This window comes from Pelophylax lessonae (genome assembly GCF_965119305.1).
Source record: "Pelophylax lessonae genome assembly, chromosome: 2".
NCBI lineage: Eukaryota > Metazoa > Chordata > Amphibia > Anura > Ranidae > Pelophylax > Pelophylax lessonae.
Window position 1 is genome coordinate 732,058,321 of NC_138769.1, and position 22,198 is coordinate 732,080,518.

At 44.3% G+C, this 22,198-nt stretch overlaps 5 protein-coding genes across 5 annotated transcripts; 2 read left to right on the forward strand and 3 right to left on the reverse strand.

Annotated features, from left to right (window-relative positions):
- Positions 1-12,417: 12,417 nt before the first annotated feature.
- LOC309547630 (histone H2B 1.1) lies at positions 12,418-12,798 on the reverse strand (the record flags this gene model as incomplete). Its single annotated transcript, XM_082247507.1, has 1 exon — positions 12,418-12,798. One exon carries the CDS (start codon positions 12,796-12,798, stop codon positions 12,418-12,420), a length of 381 nt encoding a protein of 126 aa, XP_082103633.1.
- A 328-nt stretch (positions 12,799-13,126) lies between these two features.
- Positions 13,127-13,519, forward strand: LOC309548330 (histone H2A type 1-like; the record flags this gene model as incomplete). The annotated part of the gene is made up of 1 exon (XM_082248269.1): positions 13,127-13,519. One exon carries the CDS (start codon positions 13,127-13,129, stop codon positions 13,517-13,519), a length of 393 nt encoding a protein of 130 aa, XP_082104395.1.
- Positions 13,520-15,026: 1,507 nt separating this feature from the next.
- Positions 15,027-15,338, reverse strand: LOC309547643 (histone H4; the record flags this gene model as incomplete). Its single annotated transcript, XM_082247520.1, has 1 exon — positions 15,027-15,338. One exon carries the CDS (start codon positions 15,336-15,338, stop codon positions 15,027-15,029), a length of 312 nt encoding a protein of 103 aa, XP_082103646.1.
- Positions 15,339-19,733: 4,395 nt separating this feature from the next.
- On the forward strand, positions 19,734-20,382 carry LOC309547595 (uncharacterized protein; the record flags this gene model as incomplete). The annotated part of the gene is made up of 1 exon (XM_082247468.1): positions 19,734-20,382. Exon 1 carries the CDS (start codon positions 19,735-19,737, stop codon positions 20,380-20,382), a length of 648 nt encoding a protein of 215 aa, XP_082103594.1. The 5' UTR covers position 19,734.
- Positions 20,383-21,787: 1,405 nt separating this feature from the next.
- On the reverse strand, positions 21,788-22,198 carry LOC309547601 (histone H3.2; the record flags this gene model as incomplete). The annotated part of the gene is made up of 1 exon (XM_082247474.1): positions 21,788-22,198. One exon carries the CDS (start codon positions 22,196-22,198, stop codon positions 21,788-21,790), a length of 411 nt encoding a protein of 136 aa, XP_082103600.1.

The following is a 22,198-nucleotide window of genomic DNA, read 5'->3' on the forward strand; positions in this document are numbered from 1 at the left end:
TAATTTTGAAATGCTGGCATTCAGGGCCAGGGCTTTAGGGTGGGTAGGTGGGTATTTCCTCCTTCTCTCCAATGTTTGGGAGATTGACAGCTGAATGCTGCCGTGTGACATGTTGGAGATGCTTGGTGATGGTGTCGTATGTGGTGGTGTTAGTGGAACATCCTCTGTTTGCTGGTCGCCAGGTGTCACGGTGACGCCAGAGGTGGAGGGAGAGGACGGGGCAGCAGCAGAAGAGGGAGCAGGAGGAGCATGAGAGAGTTCCTTGTTTTTAAGGTGTTTACTCCAATGCAGTTCATGATTTGCATGTAGATGCCTGGTCATTGAGGTTGTGCTCAGGTTAAGAACGTTTATGCCTCGCTTCAGGCTCTGATGGCACAACATGCAAACCACTCATCTCTTGTCGTCAGGGCATTGTGTGAAGAACTGCCATGCCAATGAACTCCTTGGAGCAGGCCTTGGTGTACTTGGTGCCTGGGTGCGGTGGACAGTAGCAGGCGTACTGTCTCTGGAATGCCCGCTGCACTTTTGCACCCTGCTCCCTCTTTTGCCGTGCTGTTGCCTCTGTGCGACCACTGCCTCTTCCTCATAACTGCACGCCTCACTACCACAACCTTCAGTCCAGTCTGGGTCTAGGACTTCATCATCCTCCACATCATCTTCCACCCATTCATGACCCCTCCCCTTCTCGTCAGTCTGCACATTGCAGAAAGCCTCAGCAGTTGGCACCTGTGTTTCGTCATCATCAGAGGCGTTTTGTGAAGATATTCCCATGTCCTTATCATGCAACAAAAGTGGTTCAGCAAAAACCCTGGCAACAGAGTCATCAAAAAGCATACGACTTTCCTGCATGATTTGGGGCTCTGACTGCTTGGCTGATTTGCAAGGGAGTGAGGTGGAAGACTGATGGGCATGAGCTGCAGGTGCCAACTCTGAGCTTTCTGCAGAGGACTGGGTGTTAGATACTGTGAAGGAACTGGAGGCACTGTCAGCTACTAGGGTTGAGCGGACACCTAGATGTCCGTGTTCGACGGGTTCGGCCGAACTTTAAAAAAAAGTCCGGGTCCGTGTCCCGGACTTTTACCGAACTTTTCCCGGACACCGAACCCCATTGAAGTCAATGGGGACCCGAACTTTAAGGCACTAAAATGGCTCTAAAACACCAATGGAAAGGGCTAGAGTGCTGCAAATGGCAGCAAAACATAGTTAAGAGCATGGCAAGTGCTCTGCAAACAAATGTGGATAGGGAAATAACTTAAAACAACAAAAAAAAAAAAACAGAAAAATAAAACAATGTTCTTCATCTCTGAAGGACGAGGCCCATAAGGAGTAGGAGGGAGGTTGAGGTGGTGGTGGATGTGGCGGTGTCATAGGCGTGCGCACAGGGTGTGCCTGGTGTACCTGGGCACACCCTAATCACCTAGGGCACATAGCATTATCGCTCTGTTTGCCAGTGAGGAGATGGGAAAGATCTCCCTCGCACCTGCTCTGCTCTATTTCTCTTTGCCAGCAGGGAGAGTAATGTATCGGGGCCATGTACATGTAGGCAAACACATGCATGTGTATTTCAACTTTGGGGTGCACACCCTAATGCAATAGGCTGCGCACACCTATGGGCGGTGTAGGTGGAAGCGGCGGTGGAGGAGGACCAGGGCCGGATTAAGAGCATCATGGTCTTGGTGCTGAGGATTTTGAAGGGCCTTAAGGGCCGTGCCTTGGCATGCACCCAGAGGAGGAAGGGTGCAGCCATGCATGCCTAATTCAACATGGGATGCTGTCTCTGAAGCCCATAAACACATCCATGCATCGGCAACTGTCCCTCCTTGTCCGGCCTTCGCGCTGTGTGGGGAGGTTCTGAGGGTGCTGCCTGGGGAAGCGAGCATAGAAGCCAGACTTCTGTGTTTACAAGTGACAGAAGAGCGGTCACAGTGAATATGGCCAACCCGGGGCCTATATAAAAGGTAGGGGCCTGCATGGAGCTGCAGCTCCAATAGCCCCTACGTTAATCTGGCCCTGAGGAGGAGGACGAGGTAGCCAACACTGCTTCTTTTCACAAATTTTAAATGAGGGTACACCCCAAAAGAGTTAGAAAGAGCAAAAATGGAACAATGGCTGGGTAAGGTCGGTATCCATTGCTATTCTGCACAAGGTACGGAAAAGTCCCGTGGGATCCATGCCTGGTTCATTTTAATGAACGTGAGCTTGTCCACATTGTCTCTGGACAGGCGGATGCGCTTGTCTGTTATAACACCCCCAGCCGTGCTAAATACCCGTTCAGATAATACACTGGCTGCAGGGCACGCCAGCACCTCCAAGGCGTAAAGGGCAAGCTCAGGCCATGTGCCCAATTTGGAGACCCAGAGGTTGAAGGGGGCAGACCCCTCATTCACTACATGTAGGCGTGTGCACACATACTGCTCCACCATGTTGGTAAAATGCTGCCTCCTGCTAAGACGTTCCATCTGAGCTGCTGGTGCTGCTGTTTGTTGTGGCGTGCTGACAAAGCTTTTCCACATTTCGGCCATGCTAACCCTGCCTTCTGAGGTGCTGGCGGTGCCCTGGTTGAGTTGGCGACCTCCTCCTCCTCTGCCTTGTGCTTCCACTGTGGCCCCGCTGTCAGATGGGAATGCCAGCAGCATCGCATCTACCAGTGTGCGCTTGTACTCGCGCATCTTGCGATCGCGCTCCAGTGAGTGAATTAAGGACGGTACGTTGTCCTTGTAACGGGGATCCAGCAGCGTGGCCACCCAGTAATCAGCACAAGTTAGAATGTGGGCAACTCAGCGGTCGTTGTGGAGACACTGCAGCATGTAATCGCTCATGTGTGCCAGGCTGCCCAGAGGCGACGAAAGGCTGTCCTCTGTGGGAGGTGTATCGTCCGTGTCCTCTGTATCCCCCCAGCCACGCACCAGTGATGGCCATGAGCTGGCCTGGGTGCCACCCTGCTGTGAACATGGTTCCATCTCCTCCTCCAGCTCCTCCTCCTCCTCATCCTCCTCATCCTCCAGAACTGTGCCCCTGCTGGACAATTGTGTCCCTGGCGTTTGTGTGTGCAGGAACCCACCCTCGGAGCCCCTTGCGAATGACTGCCCTGAAAGCCTTTGAAATGTTACCTCTTCATCCTCCTCCTCCTCCTCCTCATCCTGTGCCACATCCTCTTCCATCATCGCCCGAATTGTTTTTTCAAGGAGGCATAGAAGTGGGATAGTTAAGCTGAGAACGGCGTCATTGCCACTGGCCATGTTGGTGGAGTACTCAAAACAGCGCAACAAGGCACAATATATGCAAATGTCAAATATGCAAACTATGCCGCAATTTAATGTTTTTTACACCAAAAGGGTGTGTATTGAATAGCGGAATAGGATAAAAAACTGTGTTTCTCACACGTACAAACACAGACTAGGCCCGATTACATTTTTTCCTACCCTAAAGGGAGGATGAGGAAGAGGAGTATGGAACAGGCAGCACCCTCAAATCTTCAGAAGTATGAGATGAACCCCAAAAACTTGGAAAGGTGGATCTCACACGTACCGACACAGACTATTCCGCAATTTAATTGAGCCACAAAGGTTTTTATTGAATAGCGGAATAGGAAATATGATCAAAAAAAAGTGTATGTTTTTCACACGTACAGAAGCACACTAGGCCCCAATTACTATTGTTTGTACACCTAAAAGGATGGATGAGGAGGAGGAGGAGGAGGAGTATAGAACAGGCAGCACCCTCAAAGCTTCAGAAGTATGAGATGAACCCCAAAAACTTGGAAAGGTGGATCTCACACGTACCGACACAGACTATTCCGCAATTTAATTGAGCCCCAAAGGTTTTTATTGAATAGCGGAATAGGAAATATGATCAAAAAAAAGTGTATGTTTTTCACACGTACAGAAGCACACTAGGCCCCAATTACTATTGTTTGTACACCTAAAAGGATGGATGAGGAGGAGGAGGAGGAGGAGGAGGAGTATAGAACAGGCAGCACCCTCAAAGCTTCAGAAGTATGAGATGAACCCCAAAAACTTGGAAAGGTGGATCTCACACGTACCGACACAGACTATTCCGCAATTTAATTGAGCCCCAAAGGTTTTTATTGAATAGCGGAATAGGAAATATGATCAAAAAAAAGTGTATGTTTTTCACACGTACAGAAGCACACTAGGCCCCAATTACTATTGTTTGTACACCTAAAAGGATGGATGAGGAAGAGGAGGAGGAGGAGTATAGAACAGGCAGCACCCTCAAAGCTTCAGAAGTATGAGATGAACCCCAAAAACTTGGAAAGGTGGATCTCACACGTACCGACACAGACTATTCCGCAATTTAATTGAGCCCCAAAGGTTTTTATTGAATAGCGGAATAGGAAATATGATAAAAAAAAAGTGTATGTTTTTCACACGTACAGAAGCACACTAGGCCCCAATTACTATTGTTTGTACACCTAAAAGGATGGATGAGGAGGAGGAGGAGGAGGAGGAGGAGGAGGAGGAGGAGGAGTATAGAACAGGCAGCACCCTCAAAGCTTCAGAAGTATGAGATGAACCCCAAAAACTTGGAAAGGTGGATCTCACACGTACCGACACAGACTATTCCGCAATTTAATTGAGCCCCAAAGGTTTTTATTGAATAGCGGAATAGGAAATATGATCAAAAAAAAGTGTATGTTTTTCACACGTACAGAAGCACACTAGGCCCCAATTACTATTGTTTGTACACCTAAAAGGATGGATGAGGAGGAGGAGTAGGAGGAGTATAGAACAGGCAGCACCCTCAAAGCTTCAGAAGTATGAGATGAACCCCAAAAACTTGGAAAGGTGGATCTCACACGTACCGACACAGACTATTCCGCAATTTAATTGAGCCCCAAAGGTTTTTATTGAATAGCGGAATAGGAAATATGATCAAAAAAAAGTGTATGTTTTTCACACGTACAGAAGCACACTAGGCCCCAATTACTATTGTTTGTACACCTAAAAGGATGGATGAGGAGGAGGAGGAGGAGGAGTATAGAACAGGCAGCACCCTCAAAGCTTCAGAAGTATGAGATGAACCCCAAAAACTTGGAAAGGTGGATCTCACACGTACCGACACAGACTATTCCGCAATTTAATTGAGCCCCAAAGGTTTTTATAGAATAGCGGAATAGGAAATATGATCAAAAAAAAGTGTATGTTTTTCACACGTACAGAAGCACACTAGGCCCCAATTACTATTGTTTGTACACCTAAAAGGATGGATGAGGAGGAGGAGGAGGAGGAGTATAGAACAGGCAGCACCCTCAAAGCTTCAGAAGTATGAGATGAACCCCAAAAACTTGGAAAGGTGGATCTCACACGTACCGACACAGACTATTCCGCAATTTAATTGAGCCCCAAAGGTTTTTATAGAATAGCGGAATAGGAAATATGATCAAAAAAAAGTGTATGTTTTTCACACGTACAGAAGCACACTAGGCCCCAATTACTATTGTTTGTACACCTAAAAGGATGGATGAGGAGGAGGAGGAGGAGTATAGAACAGGCAGCACCCTCAAAGCTTCAGAAGTATGAGATTGTGTTCACTGTACCCCACAAAGATTGTGTTCACTGTACCCCACAAAGATTGTGTTCACTGTACCCCACAAAGGTTTTGTTCACTGCACCCCACAAAGATTGTGTTCACTGCACTCCAAAAGGATTGTCTTCACTGCACCCCAAAAAGGTTGTGTTCACTGTACCCCACAAAGGTTTTGTTCACTGCACCCCACAAATATTGTGTTCACTGTACCCCACAAAGGTTTTGTTCACTGCACCCCACAAAAATTGTGTTCACTGTACCCCCCAAAGATTTTGTTCACTGTACCCCACAAAGGTTTTGTTCACTGCACCCCACAAAGATTGTGTTCACTGTACCCCACAAAGGTTTTGTTCACTGCACCCCACAAAGATTGTGTTTACTGCACCCCACAAAGATTGTGTTCACTGTACCCCACAAAGGTTTTGTTCACTGCACCCCACAAAGATTGTGTTCACTGTACCCCCACAAAGGTTTTGTTCACTGCACCCCGCAAAGATTTTGTTCACTGCACTCCAAAAGGATTGTGTTCACTGCACCCCAAAAAGATTGTGTTCACTGCAGCCCACACACAGAAAAATGGATGTGGATCACTGACACCTGCCTATCTCCTATCCCACACCACACAGCAATATCGATTGTAGTTTGTAGAACACAGTTTCCCTAAAATTCAGCAGACTCTGTCCCTAACAGGATTGAGAAGAGATCGTAGATCAGGAGAACTAAGTGCAGACCCCACCCCACACAGCAATATCGATTGTAGTTTGTAGAACACTCTGACCCTAAAATTCAGCAGCAGCCTCTCCCTAACAGGATTGAGAAGAGATCGTAGATCAGGATTGAGTGCAGACCCCACCCCCCACACAGCAATATCGATTGTAGTTTGCAGAAGACACTGACCCTATAATTCAGCAGACTCTATCCCTAAAATGCCTACAACTCGCCCTGCCTAAACACTCCGACCTGTCCCTCAATTCTATCCGGACACAAATGGTTTTTTCCTGCCTATCTTTCCCTAATCAGCAGCCAGCACGTTGATGTGTGCTCTGTCCCTGATCTAAGCAGCATAATGATGCCGCTGCGGCTGCCTCGAACTTATAAAGACTTGGTCACATGCTTCAGACGGCCAATCACAGCTACTGAGACATTTGCAGGCATGGCTGGGATGGCTTAAGGCACACCAGTTAAACAATTGTTGATTGGCTGTTGAAAGCCCGCCATGAAAAGAGCGCCAAAGCATGCAAAACCCGGAAATAAAACGACCGAACACGGATTTTTACCCGAATATACAGTAAAGTGTCCGTGTTCGTGTTCGGGTAACAAAAATCCAATTATTCGGTACGAACACGAATAATACAGTCCGTGTTCGCTCAACACTATCAGCTACCCAATCTACTATCGGGTGTACATGTTCTGGCTTCACCATCCATAGAGCGGCATTTGGGCCTATCAAATAACGCTGCAGATTCTGTCGCCTACTCTCACTAGAGGAAGGTGTTTGACTTAGAGCGGTAGTTGGCACTGAACGGCCACGTCCTCTACCAGAAACAGGAGTTCCACCAACACCACCACGACCATACCCACGTCCCTTATTTGATGTTCTCCTCATTATTTGCATTCACCCACCAAGCTGAAAGATTGGTCTCTCTCCGGTGTCAATTTACCTGGCAGTAGTCAACAATTATGTTCACTAAGGCAGTGCCCGTGTCATAAAAATGCTCTGTGGACCCAGCCTAATGTTTTTAGAGCCCAAAATACAATGATTCTCAATTTCTATGCAGAAATGTAAAAAATAATAATAATAATAATAATTGTACGCTGTATGCACAAGTGGTTTGTGGAACAAGAACAAGTATTTCTGTAATAAAATACAGAAAATGTGTATTTCACTGCTGTAAAATTGAAATTAATTATTTATATGCCAGGTGCACAACTGTTTTTTCAGCCTAAAACGCGACTTTTTTTAATAACACCCCAAAATGCAGCTTTTAACTGCTGTACATTAACAGTATATATTTATGCTATGTATGGACACCAGATTTGGGGACCCAGAACACAGATTTGGTCACCAAAATCCACAAATGCATTGGTAAACTGCTATATATTGGAAATAATTATTTAACCGCCGGATGCACCACTGTTTTTTTCGGCCTAAAACACGTCTTTTTTCAATTTAAAAAAAAAAAAAAAAACTTGCAAGATGTGTGTAAGAAATTATTCAGCTTTGTGCATGAGTGATCCTGAAAAATCCAGGCCTTACAGACTAGACATCACAAAGATAGTTGTTGGCCCATTTAAGAAAAATCTGAGAGAAATGGTCAAGCTGAGGAGATGCTTAAAACCAGAGGAGCTTACAGACCAGATGAACCTAATAGATCTGAAAACAGGGCATGAACAGTTTGAGAAGGGCTATCAAGAGCTGTTAACTGAGTACAGAAGGACAGTGGAAAGGTATGTCTAAGTATAGACCTCATCAGTGCTGTCTCAACTACTTTACAGCCTGATGTTTCCAGTCAGTGTATTCTATACAAAGCCCACTGAGTACTATTAGAGTACTGTCACTTTATTGTGGACTTTAAATTCTGACATGTGAAATTTGGATCAGTGCCATCTTAAGAGCATTAAAGGGCCTCAGGCAATGCAGCGCACTGGGGCACCGCCTACACAATCACCCACGAGAATAAAAATGCAAATTATCGATAAGGCAATATTTAGTGGTACAGTAGTGCCAGGCTAATGACAGCTTCCAAGTTCAGCGGCTGGGTCTGGTGAACACAAACAGTTCCAGTGGAGGTAGACAGGCATTCCTGCAGTTGTGGGCTCCCTCTCCACGGCCCAAGTGGCCTAACAGCAGTGCAGGGACGACAGGCGCTTGCCACCTGTTAAGGTTGGCGGTGGGATGCACATGGGAATTGGGACTAGTGCTGGGCAAGTGGGGCCCCTTGGCAACTGCCCAGCATGCCCATTCAGTGAGATGGCCCTGATTCAGATGTAACCTATTAATGTTAGCAGCAATATATTGTTTGCTGCTTAAATAGTGTCTATAAACTAACACATTATTGGTTCAAACACCACTTGCTGAAGATTCCATTACTTGGTGGGTGCACCTGCTTTAAAGGTGCAAAATTGATGCATTTGTGGGTTTTTTTTTTTTTTTTTTGTGATTTTGTAAAATTTTGAGTATATTAACCTTTTTTTTTTTTTTTTGTTTGTTTTTTCTTTGGGGGGGGGGGGGGGTGTTCAGCGGTTTTATTTTTCTAGTTGACTAAATTCAAACATTCATTTTTATTCTGAAGCACTTAAAAATCTAAATACAAAAATAACAAATAAATAATTATACATTTAAAAAGGGCACTTTTTAATTTTCCAGCCTTGGTCCAAGAGCATTTAATGAGGTTTGTTGTTCAGCTCCGAGGTTATGTGATGTTCGGGAGTTATGGAGCGAAGGAGGGGGGTCCAGGATTGGAGATTATATGTAACTTCACCAATAAATGCACTAAACATTTCCGTGGAACAATTTTCTACTTCTAACTTCTATAAAGGACTGTTATCCGAGGTGATATTATTGTAATCAGATTTGTATGTAGCTGATACTTTGTACATATTTGTGTCATTTACCTATCAGGCAGCTCATGGATTTAGCTATGTACATTGATCTGTTGCTGATTCTTTAAATAGATACATATAGACAAAGATTTGACTGGGCTGACCGAGTAGATACAATGTTTCGTTTTTCTTGCTTCTATCCCCATTGTATTGCGAGTTAAGAGCTCCACGAGCTTCCCAAATACAAAGTAACAATTTTATGGCGGGAGATTGTGGAGAATCTTTTATTGTAGCAATGCTTGAGTGAGGCATGAGAGTTTAGTAAGCTCTGCCACCTTGCGGTCATTCTAGGTACAACACTTCGGCGTGTGTGCAGTACCAGGAGATGAATAGGAAATGGCCAGAAAGTGGAGATGATCTCCGCAAAAAATAAAGAATATATAGAAATAAATTATTATGACTATTATATATTTATTGAAGCCTCACAAACGTGTCACCCACATCTCTGTACAAAGAGCCGGACATACGCAGTATTTATTCCTATTCTTAAATAAGGATATCTTTTATTAATGTGATAAATTGTATTATTACTGTCAGGTAAATGGCACTCTAAAGGCAAACACTTTGTCTTCTTATTATTAACACTCAGACTTGTAATACAGGTGAATAGTAATGAGGGGAAATGTGATCACAGGACATCATTCTCTCATCTCTCCAATCTTTCTCACCGCTAAACTCCTCCAACCAAAACCACGCACACCTACATAGAGCTCCAATGTCAGAACACATTGTACTCCATATTTCCAGAAATTATTTCCCCTCTTGGCTATTAATAGACCACGCCTATGATGGCTCCGAGTTGCTATATTTAAATCTCCCGCCATAATTCTACTGGCCGTTAGGAAGATTCAGCCGCATTATACCGCTAAAGCCGACATTGTAGAAGTTCTATTCATTGATCTGTTCATCTTCCTCCAAAATGACGTCACTTGGGTCGGTTTTCAGCTTCCAAATATTTACTCCAAAGCGGTAAAATCCTCGAATATTACTGCCACAAGCCCGCCAAGTAAACCCAATCATTTTTATTTTATATTACCAAACCCGACGGATCTTCTCAGAGTCACCCACTTCTTTTTAAGATGGAGTCAGACATACATGTTTGGGAGATCTGATTGTATAATTAGACACCGAAAATTGTGATCCGGGTGGGGGGACAATGTGCTATAATGACACCTGTCCGTCCTAACAGCAATTACGTTTTTTTTATATGATTTTAAAGTCTAATATAACACATTGAATTGATGTGAGTTTAGATAAGCAGGTGATCTCCTTGGTGTCCATTGCCCTCCATCCTTTAGATTAGACACATTGTTGGGATATGGGGCCCATAATCCAATGATAAGGCGCAGAGAACCGTTTGATGGATCAGTAGATGACTCCGGGGTGACAGAGTCGGAGCTCAGCACTAACTGCAATACATTTTGCCGTTTTTAAACATATTTGTGATGATCTGATGGAGACAACATTGATTGATTTTCTTTCCACCTATTCTGGAGCTGTTGTAGGGTCAGTAAAATTCGCATTACCCTAATTTTATTTTTCACATTATATGGGGGAGGGGGTGGGACTACAACAATAAATAGAAGAAGACTTTACTTGCACAAGTAACAGAAATGAAGGAAACAGTGAATTGTACAGAAATCCTCTCTTCATCCATTCCCTGTTCATATTTGGCGCTATTCTTCCTTTACTACGGTTTCCTCGTTCTTCCTCGGAGATTACACAGAAAACATTCATCTGTCACACATCATAACAATTTCATATTTATACAATATTACTGTAAAAAAAAAAAGGCCTGCATTCTTGCTTATAAGAAAAAGCTGACCTGATGGAAGACTGATGGAAGGGGTGGGGTCACAGCCATTCAATACTCTGCAGAAAATGTCATTTACTTAGACACATTGTTAAAATTTTTCTGATTTCTAGTTACAAAGAATGGACTGAAATTAAACAACTGTGTTTATTGATTCGTTGTATATATTTATCTGGCAGTGTCATGATTACTACAGATTTCTGCCAGCCCTTTCACTTTTCGTTTATTTTAGGATGTAGGGGGGAAATCCGAAACGGCTACATGTCATGTCTGAAAGATGAAACGTTAATTATCGGCCAGTTCCCCGATCATATACAGATCTGATAATGAAACATGTAATACTTTACTTCCCATCATAGAAAGGTAGAGATCTATGAGAGAAGTAATCTCACTATCATGTTCTGTATGTAGCAGTGTGTGTGTGTGTGTGTGGGGGGGGGGGGGGGTTCTGCATTCTGAGAACATATGGAAATGTTTTACATTATTTAATAATCTTTCATTTCTATTTCTGTTTATTCCGTACTAATCGATGAATCTGCCTGAAAATAACGTGGTAAAGATATTTCTCGGATAAATATCTCATCTCATGATCTCAGTGTGGGATTTGGTGTTATATTGGGACTGATTGTCTGTAACGTTTTCACAATTCAGGCGGGAAATTTGAAAATAGCTATTTCAGATCTGAGCCAATCAGAACTGTGAGCGGTTTCACTATCAGCCTTCATTGGTCAGCGATGTCTTTATGAGGAATCCAAAGAATTTTATTCGCAGATTTATCTCCGTTTTCAGCCCAGAAAAGATTTGTTCCGTAGACTTTTCATAGATCTCTATAGCAAACATCCAATAACAGTGCAAAATCAAACCTTAAAACAGAATAATATTTCTACATATTTATTTCCTGGAAGTGAAGGGACCGTCCCGGAAAGAGTGATATTTTCTATGAATAATATTCAGTGTCGGATTAGCCGATCTGAGATGACTGAGCAGATACAATGTTTCACTTTTCTTGCTTCTATCCCCCATTGTGTTGTGGAATAAAAGCTCCACGATCTCCCCAGATAAAGGAACAATGTAAGGCGGGAGATTGCGGAGAATCTTTCATTGTAACAATGTAGCAGAAGTGATTAGAGCAGTTGGGTGTGTGCAGTACAAGGCGAGGAATAGGAAATGTATAGAGCCAGGAAGGGGAGACGATCTCTGCAATAAAGAAGGATGAGATTAGAAGGAAGGTTTTATTCATTCCCCTTCCAGTCTGACCGACCTACTTCTCATCTCAAGATTATTAATGATGTTATTTTCAGTTCATTTTCTGTTATCCGAACAGCTAAAACTTGTAAAGGTAATAAATTGTACGATACATGAAGATTGTATGACAGCTCGGTTGTGTAGTATGTGGGTGGCTCTTAGAAGAGCCTTTGTGTGTTGTTGGGGTGATGGGTGGGGGAGGGGTATTACTTGGCGCTGGTGTACTTGGTGACGGCCTTGGTGCCCTCGGAGACGGCGTGCTTGGCCAGCTCTCCGGGCAGGAGGAGGCGGACGGCGGTCTGTATCTCCCGGGAGGTGATGGTGGAGCGCTTGTTGTAATGAGCCAGGCGGGAAGCTTCGCCGGCGATGCGCTCGAAGATGTCATTGACGAAGGAGTTCATGATGCTCATGGCCTTGGAGGAGATGCCGGTGTCGGGGTGGACCTGCTTGAGCACCTTGTAGACGTAGATGGCATAACTCTCCTTCCTGCTCTTCCTCCGCTTCTTGCCGTCCTTCTTCTGGCTCTTGGTCACGGCTTTCTTGGAGCCCTTCTTGGGCGCCGGGGCGGACTTGGCTGGTTCAGGCATGATAAGGGATAAGAAGAATGTTTCCTCCGCTCTGAGAAGAGAAAAGTGTGCTGGCGCCGCCCTCATGTGCTGCTTATATAGGCGGTCCTATGCAAATGAACCTCCTCCCTCCTCACTCTTCTATTGGAAGACTCAGCCATGTGATGAGGAGTGACGTCATGTTTTCTTTCCTCAGTTAATGATTGGTTTAGATACAAACCTAGAGAGCATTGGCTGACTTCAAACGTGGCCAATTATAGGGCGAGACGTCATATCATTCAGAGTATAACAGGAAAGGGAGCGGCTCCAGCCATTCACATCTCTTTGAGAACTCCAATATCACAGAATCATGTCTGGTCGCGGTAAACAAGGAGGAAAGGTTCGGGCTAAGGCCAAGACCCGATCATCCCGGGCTGGTCTGCAGTTCCCAGTCGGTCGTGTTCACCGCCTGCTCAGGAAGGGTAACTATGCCGAGCGGGTCGGGGCCGGAGCTCCCGTCTATCTGGCCGCCGTCCTCGAGTATCTCACCGCTGAGATCCTCGAGCTGGCCGGCAACGCCGCCCGCGACAACAAGAAGACCCGCATCATCCCCCGACACCTCCAGCTGGCTGTCCGCAACGACGAGGAGCTCAACAAGCTGCTCGGGGGCGTCACCATCGCCCAGGGAGGAGTCCTGCCCAACATCCAGGCCGTGCTGCTGCCCAAGAAGACCGAGAGCCACAAGGCCGCCAAGACCAAGTAATCCCCAACAATCTCCCCATCCCCCTCCTCACCAAACACAAAGGCTCTTCTCAGAGCCACCCACATCTACATACAAAGAGCCTCATACCTCATTCTGTGTCTTACAACAAATCACATCTATCACTCAGCAGGAAAGAAGTTTTTCATTCCTACAAATACCTCTGACAGCAAACAACTTGCTTATTAACCCTTCTAATACCGGGGACTTGTAGTGAGAACATTTCCTACATCTAAAGAACTCATTATTGGAGAATCTCCTTTCTAAAGTTTTCTCCTCTCCCTCCAGGAACTCCTCATCATTCCCCATCCTTTATTCCTGCTGAATGGATTCTACAAATCAGCAATTACCAAACAATCATCTTCCCAAGGAACTCCGATATCATCCAAGTCAGGATTCTCCTGTAAAGGAAGAAAAAACGTTCAGAACTGTGATTGGCTCAATTTTCCCGCCGGAATAGTATGGAAAGTTACAACCCTCCCTGATTGGTTGATCTGGCACTGAATGATATAAAATCTCCCTTCTGTGGAACATTCATCAACGGTCCCTCTGATTCCAGGCAGTTTAAAAATCATTGAAATGTTACATTGTTTTAGGATTTGATTTTACTACAGAATCCTCAGATCACATTTACTGTGAAATATTCAAAGACATCACTGGCGGATGTAAGGAACGCCCACAGCTCTGATTGGCTCAGATTTTAAATTTGCCCGCCTGAATTGTGAAGAACGTTACAGAGAAATAATCAGCCCCATTATACCGCCAAATCCGACATTTATCCGAGAAATATCAACGCTTCATAGTTCTATTTTCACCGCTTAGTGAGGAATCTGAAGATTAAATAATGTAAAACATTTCCATATGTTCTCTTTTAAGTCCTCAGAATGCAGAATCCCCACAACATGATAGTGAGATGACTTCTCTCATAGATCTCTACCTTTCTATATGATGGGAAATAAAGGATTCCATGTTTCATTATCAGATCTGTGTAGAACTATATCTCCTCTCTTCCTGATATATAATTTGCAGATGCACAGATTTCTTCTTCCTGTATCACAATCGGAATGTTCACAAATATTCCATCTTTGAAACATTCTATTTCTAGAATCATCTCAGTATGAGTGAGCTCCATTCTTTTCATAATGAAATATTAACTTTTAGGTTCAGTTCTAGCATAAACTATTATCTTCACTCAGATTATCACCCTGAGTGCTGACTGTACAATCTCCTATAGATCTACTGACCGCCCAATAAGATTCCACATATAATATTGTCCGGTTCTTACATCTCTGATTGTACAATCTGCTTTATGTTTAGCAGTGTATGGGCAGCTGGACATCGCACCATTCCATTTCTTACTGAAACAATTAGTGGAAGCCCTTATTGTTACGATAAATATCTAGAAATGATATATCTGAGTTGTGAATCATCATCAGCCCTTTGTATGAGAAGGTGGGTGGCCCTGAGAAGGGCCTTTGTTGGGGTGAAGTGGGTAGGTGGATGTTGGGGTTTAGCCTCCGAATCCGTAGAGAGTGCGGCCCTGGCGTTTTAGGGCATAGACGACATCCATGGCGGTGACGGTCTTCCTCTTGGCGTGCTCGGTGTAGGTGACGGCATCGCGGATGACATTCTCCAAGAAGACTTTGAGCACTCCGCGGGTCTCCTCATAGATGAGACCGGAGATGCGCTTAACACCCCCTCTGCGGGCCAAACGTCGGATGGCGGGTTTGGTGATGCCCTGGATGTTGTCCCTGAGCACCTTCCTGTGGCGCTTAGCGCCTCCTTTCCCCAGACCCTTTCCTCCTTTACCGCGACCAGACATCTCCAAGTTCTTTGTATCTCAGACGAATATGAAGGAAAAAGCACCCAGCCTCGCTTTATATGCAGCTTAAGCGGACCTGATGGAGAATAATGGGGAGGGGTTAGAGGAGGGCGTGTCCAGACGTCACAATAAGTCCGCCCCTCTGTGCTCTCAATCATCCAATCCTCAGCAGTTCCTTGATTTAAATTTCCCGCTCGATTATGCTCTTTATTCATCAGAAAGAGCAACTTTTCACTTCATTTGGGTGACCATTGGATTTCATTTCATCATCATTACTGGTGAGGTCATGTCTCTGACGTCACCCAGGATCCTCCAAATAAATGTCCTCACTACATACACAGACATCGGGATATTCACATTTGGTGAATTAAATATAATAGTATCCTAATATAAATAAGAATATATAAAATAATAGATTTATCAAGTAAATAAAAATCGTAAAAATATCGTAAAATGCAGCATTTCAAACCCCCACCCAAAACGAGACGTAATACCTCCCAGCTTTTAGTAGAGTGCAGATCTCCTCGATAAATGACCCCAACCAGAAAAAAGAATACCAGAGATATGAGCGCACTCAAATGTCCATACAACTTGTTTGATGAACAAAAATTCTTCTAGCCACCCCAAAATAAAGACAATTGTCTTCTGAAGAATGATTAGTTTTCCAATATTATCTAGAAAGCCATTTCTTTCCCAATAATTATCACAATCGTTTAACCGACTTTTTATTACATCTGAACAGAGAAGGCGTCCTAGACCATTAACACTTCCTGGATATAAAGTTCTCCTTTCAATCGATCCTGTTTATAAGAGATGTTCCGACACCGCACCTTCCACTGGTGACTTTCCTATCCAGATTACTATATAAAGTCCCCACAATGAACTCTCTGCTCTGGGATCCTTCAGGTCATACACTGCACGGATGGATTGGGACATCTAGAACCCTTTGCTGATCTCTCACAAGTCATGTTCCCCCAGAGTCCTGGAACAGATGAGAGGTCACACATTGTATTATGTCTCCAGAATCCCGGATCTCTCATCATCTTCTATTAGAATGGGATAGGACCCGGCACAGCCGCTGCACATAACCAGAGTACAAACCAATTCCATCCCTCAGTCTACATACACCAACCAATCTCACCCCATCATTGCACTATATCGTTTCATGTGTTATTCTGCAGCAATACACACTGGATCAAACATTTTTTTCTACCCCCTCCCTTCGATATTATCCTAAGCGCGGATTATTTTCCACACTGGATCAAACATGTCCCCTTCTCAGCAATCAGATCTTTTAGACCTACTTGTTTAATTAGAGGTGTATAGACAAATGGATCAGTCCCTACAGATCGATCTTAGATCCACATAAGATGATAGACAGATAGATAGACAGATAGATAGATAGATAGATAGATAGATAGATAGATAGATAGATAGATAGATAGATAGATAGATAGATAGATAGATAGATAGATAGATAGATAGATAGATAGATAGATAGATAGATAGATAGATAGATAGATAGATAGATAGATAGATAGATAGATAGATAGATAGATAGATAGATAGATAGATATTTTCGGTATATTTACGTGTGAAAGGTGCAGTAGTGGCACACCTATTACAATAATAAAACAGGGATTTGATTGAAAGGGGAATGGGAATCCAGCGATAGATGTTCAGGATTTCATGCTGATCCACGTGGAACATCTAGAAATAATGATCGCACTGAGTGATTCCTCATCTGCCCAACTTCTAAAGGTTTTATCTGACACACAAAAAAAAAAAAATATAAACATGTAAAATAATCCGATGAATTCTGCAGTCTAGATGCCATTTCCTCAGATCCCCAGCTATGAATTTTTATTTTGTTATCAAACTGCACACACGAATCCGTTTTATTCTGTTCCTTGTAAGAGGGATTCGGAAAGGAAGCCATGAAATCGCATTTGTATTTTATCCCAGATCCCTGCACGGAAGTCATTCCTCTTATCACCAGCAGGTGTCAGGGTTTCTCCTCCATAGAGAATACATTGGAGCAGTTTAGTTCAATTTCATTGAAATGGTTCTGATAGAAAACTTCCTGAGCGCTGATCCATCTGGAAACAATGACACCGACTGATCCCAGATCTGCCCGGAGCAGGGAGGGCAATGCTGGGGGGACGATTCATTGTCTGCTCAGCGATCTGTCCCTCCATGTTAGTACAGAATTGTGTTGGATGGAAGAAGCTGTGCAAGTTAACTTTCTATTTGTTATTCACTAAGAACGGACTAATCAGATCAGTGAGATCGGAGGAGGATTTTATGTCCTCTCATTTACTGCATTATGGAGAAAAAATGTCCAATCTCAGAGCTTCTAATTCTTACACCGATTAGGAATTCCCGACCTTTTGATTTTTAAAGATATTTCTGATGAATATTTGACAGAAAGGAAAACTGATAGAAAGGATCCTCAGCCATTCAATACTATGAAGAGAATTTAATTTACTTTGTAACTAGAAACCAGCAAAATGTTTACAATGTTTCTAAGAGGAGACAGATCTGCTTCTTCGGACATGAAATATTTGTGTTATTGATTCATTGTACATATCTGGCAGTGCCATGATTTCTACCAGTCCTTTCACTTTTTTCTTATTCTAGTTTTAATATGGGGAAATCTGTAACCGCTACATGTCTGATAGAGGTCAGTTCCATGATCCTACACAGATCTGATAATTACATTTTTAATTTTTAGCAGGGGTTCCCCGAGACCAGAAATGTATTTCAAGGGTTCCTCTGTGCCCCCAAAAGGTTGAGAAAAGCTGCTCTTACACCCTTCAGTATTTTGCCGGTAACACACATCTATCAGCACTATGCACCCAGTAATACTGCATAATAGATCTACATGTGTGATTGCCCGCGGGTTCCAATTATTATTTGAATTTTAAACAAGAATTAATATAGGTTCTGCGTTGCTTTGCCTAATAGCCATCATATATACAGACCAATAACTTACATACCTGTACTTTTTGAAATGTATATTTGTTTGCTCTCTGAGCTATCCAATTTAAATACATGCTATACACTGAGAATGTATTTTCTCATTTCCTTTGGTGTTTAAAAGGTGTTCCTTTACGTCTTTAAAAAAAATCAAATACAGAATTAAAGTAATAATAATAAAAAGATCACTAAAGACACATTTTTTTTCTTTATTTTGGGTGGAGTGGGGAGGGATAGGACCCCCTGACAGATTTGTATTGCTGCTTGTGTCCTCGTTGGGGATTTCCCCTTTTCTATCTGTCCTGTTTACCATTTTCACTGAGCTTGAAAGTAAAAGAAAATCCCAAATATTGGGTTATCACTTGAACAGTAGTAGAGTGGAATTCTTTCACTGTGGACACTAGTTCTGATGTGAATCAGGGATCCCCTCACTTTGGAGGGATTTATTTTCACTCTTCGTTTGGCTATGGGACCAAAGATGGTAAAAATACATTTTACAGGGGTTTATTATAACTCTCCCTTATCTTATATATTTAAAAAATGGAAAAAAAATATATCAATAATTAAAAAAGATGATTGACACCAACCTCTGCCTTACAGACATCGTCCTTTTGCCCCGTGTGAAAGAATGTCTAGATTTTACCTCTGATTCTAGATACAAGGACACATTCTACCTGAGTAGTCTATATAGCTGTGTAGTAATATGTGGCAATAAAGTTACTCAGAATATTCAGATGACAATATATTTGTAATGATGAGCAGAATGTGATACAAAGTACATTAAATATGACATGCTCCCATCATCTAACACCTTTGTATCTCTAACAATCTCTCATAACCCATCGCACAAGGATCTGATGTCACTGGCTGATGTTTTTGTTCCAGGCTCCTTCTACTCAGCTATAGATGAGCAGATTTGTGTATTAGAGGGAAATGTTTCCTGATTTTCACTCTTCACTCATCTAATGCGAAGATGATTGTAGTGGGAGATGTGAGAAGATTGTTTTCTGATGGGAATGTGTGTAGAAAAGTAGGTAGAAGGAGTAATGGGACACACACTCATGAGGTTGGAGGTGTTTGCAGCCTCTGTGTTCAGCCTCCTGAGCGGATCATGAGAGCGGACAGTGCGAGATCGATAAGTGACAGTCCAGTGAGCAGATCGGGTCCCCGATAAAGATCGGTTATCCTTTCATTTCATATTAAAATCGTTTTTCTCCCTGCCAGGGAAACACAAGAAGAGAGAGAAGATTCTCCAGCACTGGAATGAGAGTCAATGGGCGTGTCTAAGGTGTAACCAATAGCAGTGCAGAAGGCAAGTTCAATATCAACCAATAGCAGCGCAGAACGTCTGTATATAAGGAAGAGCGCCACCCAGAAAAATATTTATATTCTCTATTTTAGAAACTCGCTGAGAATCATGACTGAGACTGAGAGCGCCCCAGCCGCCGCTCCTCCAGCGGAGCCCGCCGCCAAGAAGAAGCCGGCTAAGAAGGCGGCAGCCGGAGGAGCCAAGAAAGGCAGCAAGAAGCCGTCCGGTCCCAGCGTGTCCGAGCTCATCGTCACAGCCGTGGCCGCTTCCAAAGAGCGCAGCGGGGTCTCCCTGGCCGCCCTCAAGAAGCTCCTGGCCGCTGGAGGATACGATGTGGAGAAGAACAACAGCCGTCTGAAGAGCGCCGTCAGGGCGCTGGTGACCAAGGGGAGCCTCGTCCAGGTGAAAGGACATGGCGCCTCCGGATCCTTCAAGATCAACAAGAAGCAGCAAGAGGGCGACAAGACTAAGAAAACCGCAAAGAAGCCATTGGCTGCTGCTAAGAAGCCGGCAAAGTCCCCTAAGAAACCGGCGGCCAAGTCACCCAAGAAGGCAGTAAAGTCCCCTAAGAAGAAGGCGGCGGCCAAGAGCCCCAAGAAACCGGCAAAGGCTGCAGCTGCCAAGAAGGCGACAAAGAGCCCCAAGAAGCCCAAAGCTGCAGCCAAGCCCAAAAAAGCCGCCAAGAGTCCGGCTAAGAAGGCGGCTAAACCCAAGGCAGCAGCCAAGCCCAAGAAGGCCGCTCCGAAGAAGAAATAAATCCAAGCAGCAGCCGGAGGACTCCTTCATCTACACCCCCCAAAGGCTCTTCTCAGAGCCACCCACCTCCTCCTAACAGAGCTACACCCACCCACATCCTAACAGCAACACCTACCTACACCCACCTCCCCCTAACAGAACCACACCTACCTACCTACACCCACCAGAAGCCGTATAGAGGAGCTCAGATGTTCCCCATCACACATTGTACATTTATCCCTTGCAGATCATCTCATAATCTACATTTTATAGGAGAAATCACTGAAAGAAATCGGAGATCCCTCCTGATATAAAGGATCTTTAGGATCCCCACCAGACACATCTGTCGTGCGAATCGGAGACAATTCCCGCACACTGTGTGGGATCTCCGAGAGGGGGGGGGGGGATACATTTCCCTTTTCTAGATGATCTTCAATATTTAATGTGGCCGTTATAAGGGAAATAATTGTACTGATGGAAGAGGTTAGAATGGTCAGCTACAAGAATGTGTTATTTCCCCTAAAAATAACAGAAATCGGTTTAGCAGCGCCGATGTTCCATTCGGATAGAAATTACAACTCTCGGCTTCACTTTTACAAAGTTCAAAGAGTGTAAGCTCTGCTGGTGAGAAGTTTAGGAATGTGCAGCTGTGTCCCCTCCCCCCCCCCCCGTGTGTGTGAGAAAGGGAAGATTGTAGAAAGTTGTAGAATATCAGAGGAGAGATTCCTGTGATAGATCGGGGAGAGGAAATGTCTTCTTCATACAGCAGAAGAATGAGGAGTGAGTGTGAGATTTATTAGCAGTGAGTTGTATGATTTCTACACCCGAGCTGAGAAATCGGTGATCCCGGGGAGTGTACAGGAGGGGGAGGGGAGATTACTGTTTATCTTGAACAGATTTCCTCTCTCTGATCTCCTGGTAGTGATGAGATAAGAAGTAAAGATTCTGTGTATAGGAACGTTTGTTTTACTGCAGAATATTGTTCCATTGTATCTATGTAGAAGTGTGAATTGTTACATTGTATTTAGGGAACAATAAATCGGTAAAATAAATCTCCTTTATAGAGCAGAAATGTGAATGATTTCTCTGGGATCGGTTTAGAAATGTTACAGATGAGCTTTGCTTACCATGAAATATTGTTCTAATGTATCTATTAGGGAAGATATAGAGAAGTGTGAATGGTTAGAGAGGAGATTTACTTCCACACTGAGGATCGGAGCGCAGAGAAGGGAGAGAGAGAAGAAAGATGTGGTGAAGCTGATGGCGGGGATGGAATGTGTAGAAATGTAGTAGCGGGTATTTGCAGCATGTAGTAGCGGTGATGAGGTTGTATGGAGCTCTTTGTGAGGCGGATGTGGTGGCTCTGAAAAGAGCCTTTGTGGTGTGTAGAGAAGGTATGGGGGGGGGGGTGGAGATAAGAATGTATTTAGGCCCTCTCTCCGCGGATGCGCCGTGCCAGCTGTATGTCTTTGGGCATGATGGTGACCCTCTTGGCGTGGATGGCGCACAGGTTGGTGTCCTCGAAGAGTCCGACGAGATAAGCCTCGGAGGCCTCTTGCAGAGCCATGACGGCGGAGCTCTGGAAGCGCAGGTCGGTCTTGAAGTCCTGGGCGATCTCTCGGACGAGGCGCTGGAAGGGCAGTTTGCGGATGAGCAGCTCGGTGGATTTCTGGTAGCGGCGGATCTCTCGGAGAGCCACGGTGCCGGGCCTGTAACGGTGAGGCTTCTTGACTCCGCCGGTGGCCGGGGCGCTCTTGCGGGCGGCTTTGGTGGCCAGCTGCTTGCGGGGAGCTTTCCCTCCGGTGGACTTACGAGCGGTCTGCTTGGTTCTTGCCAT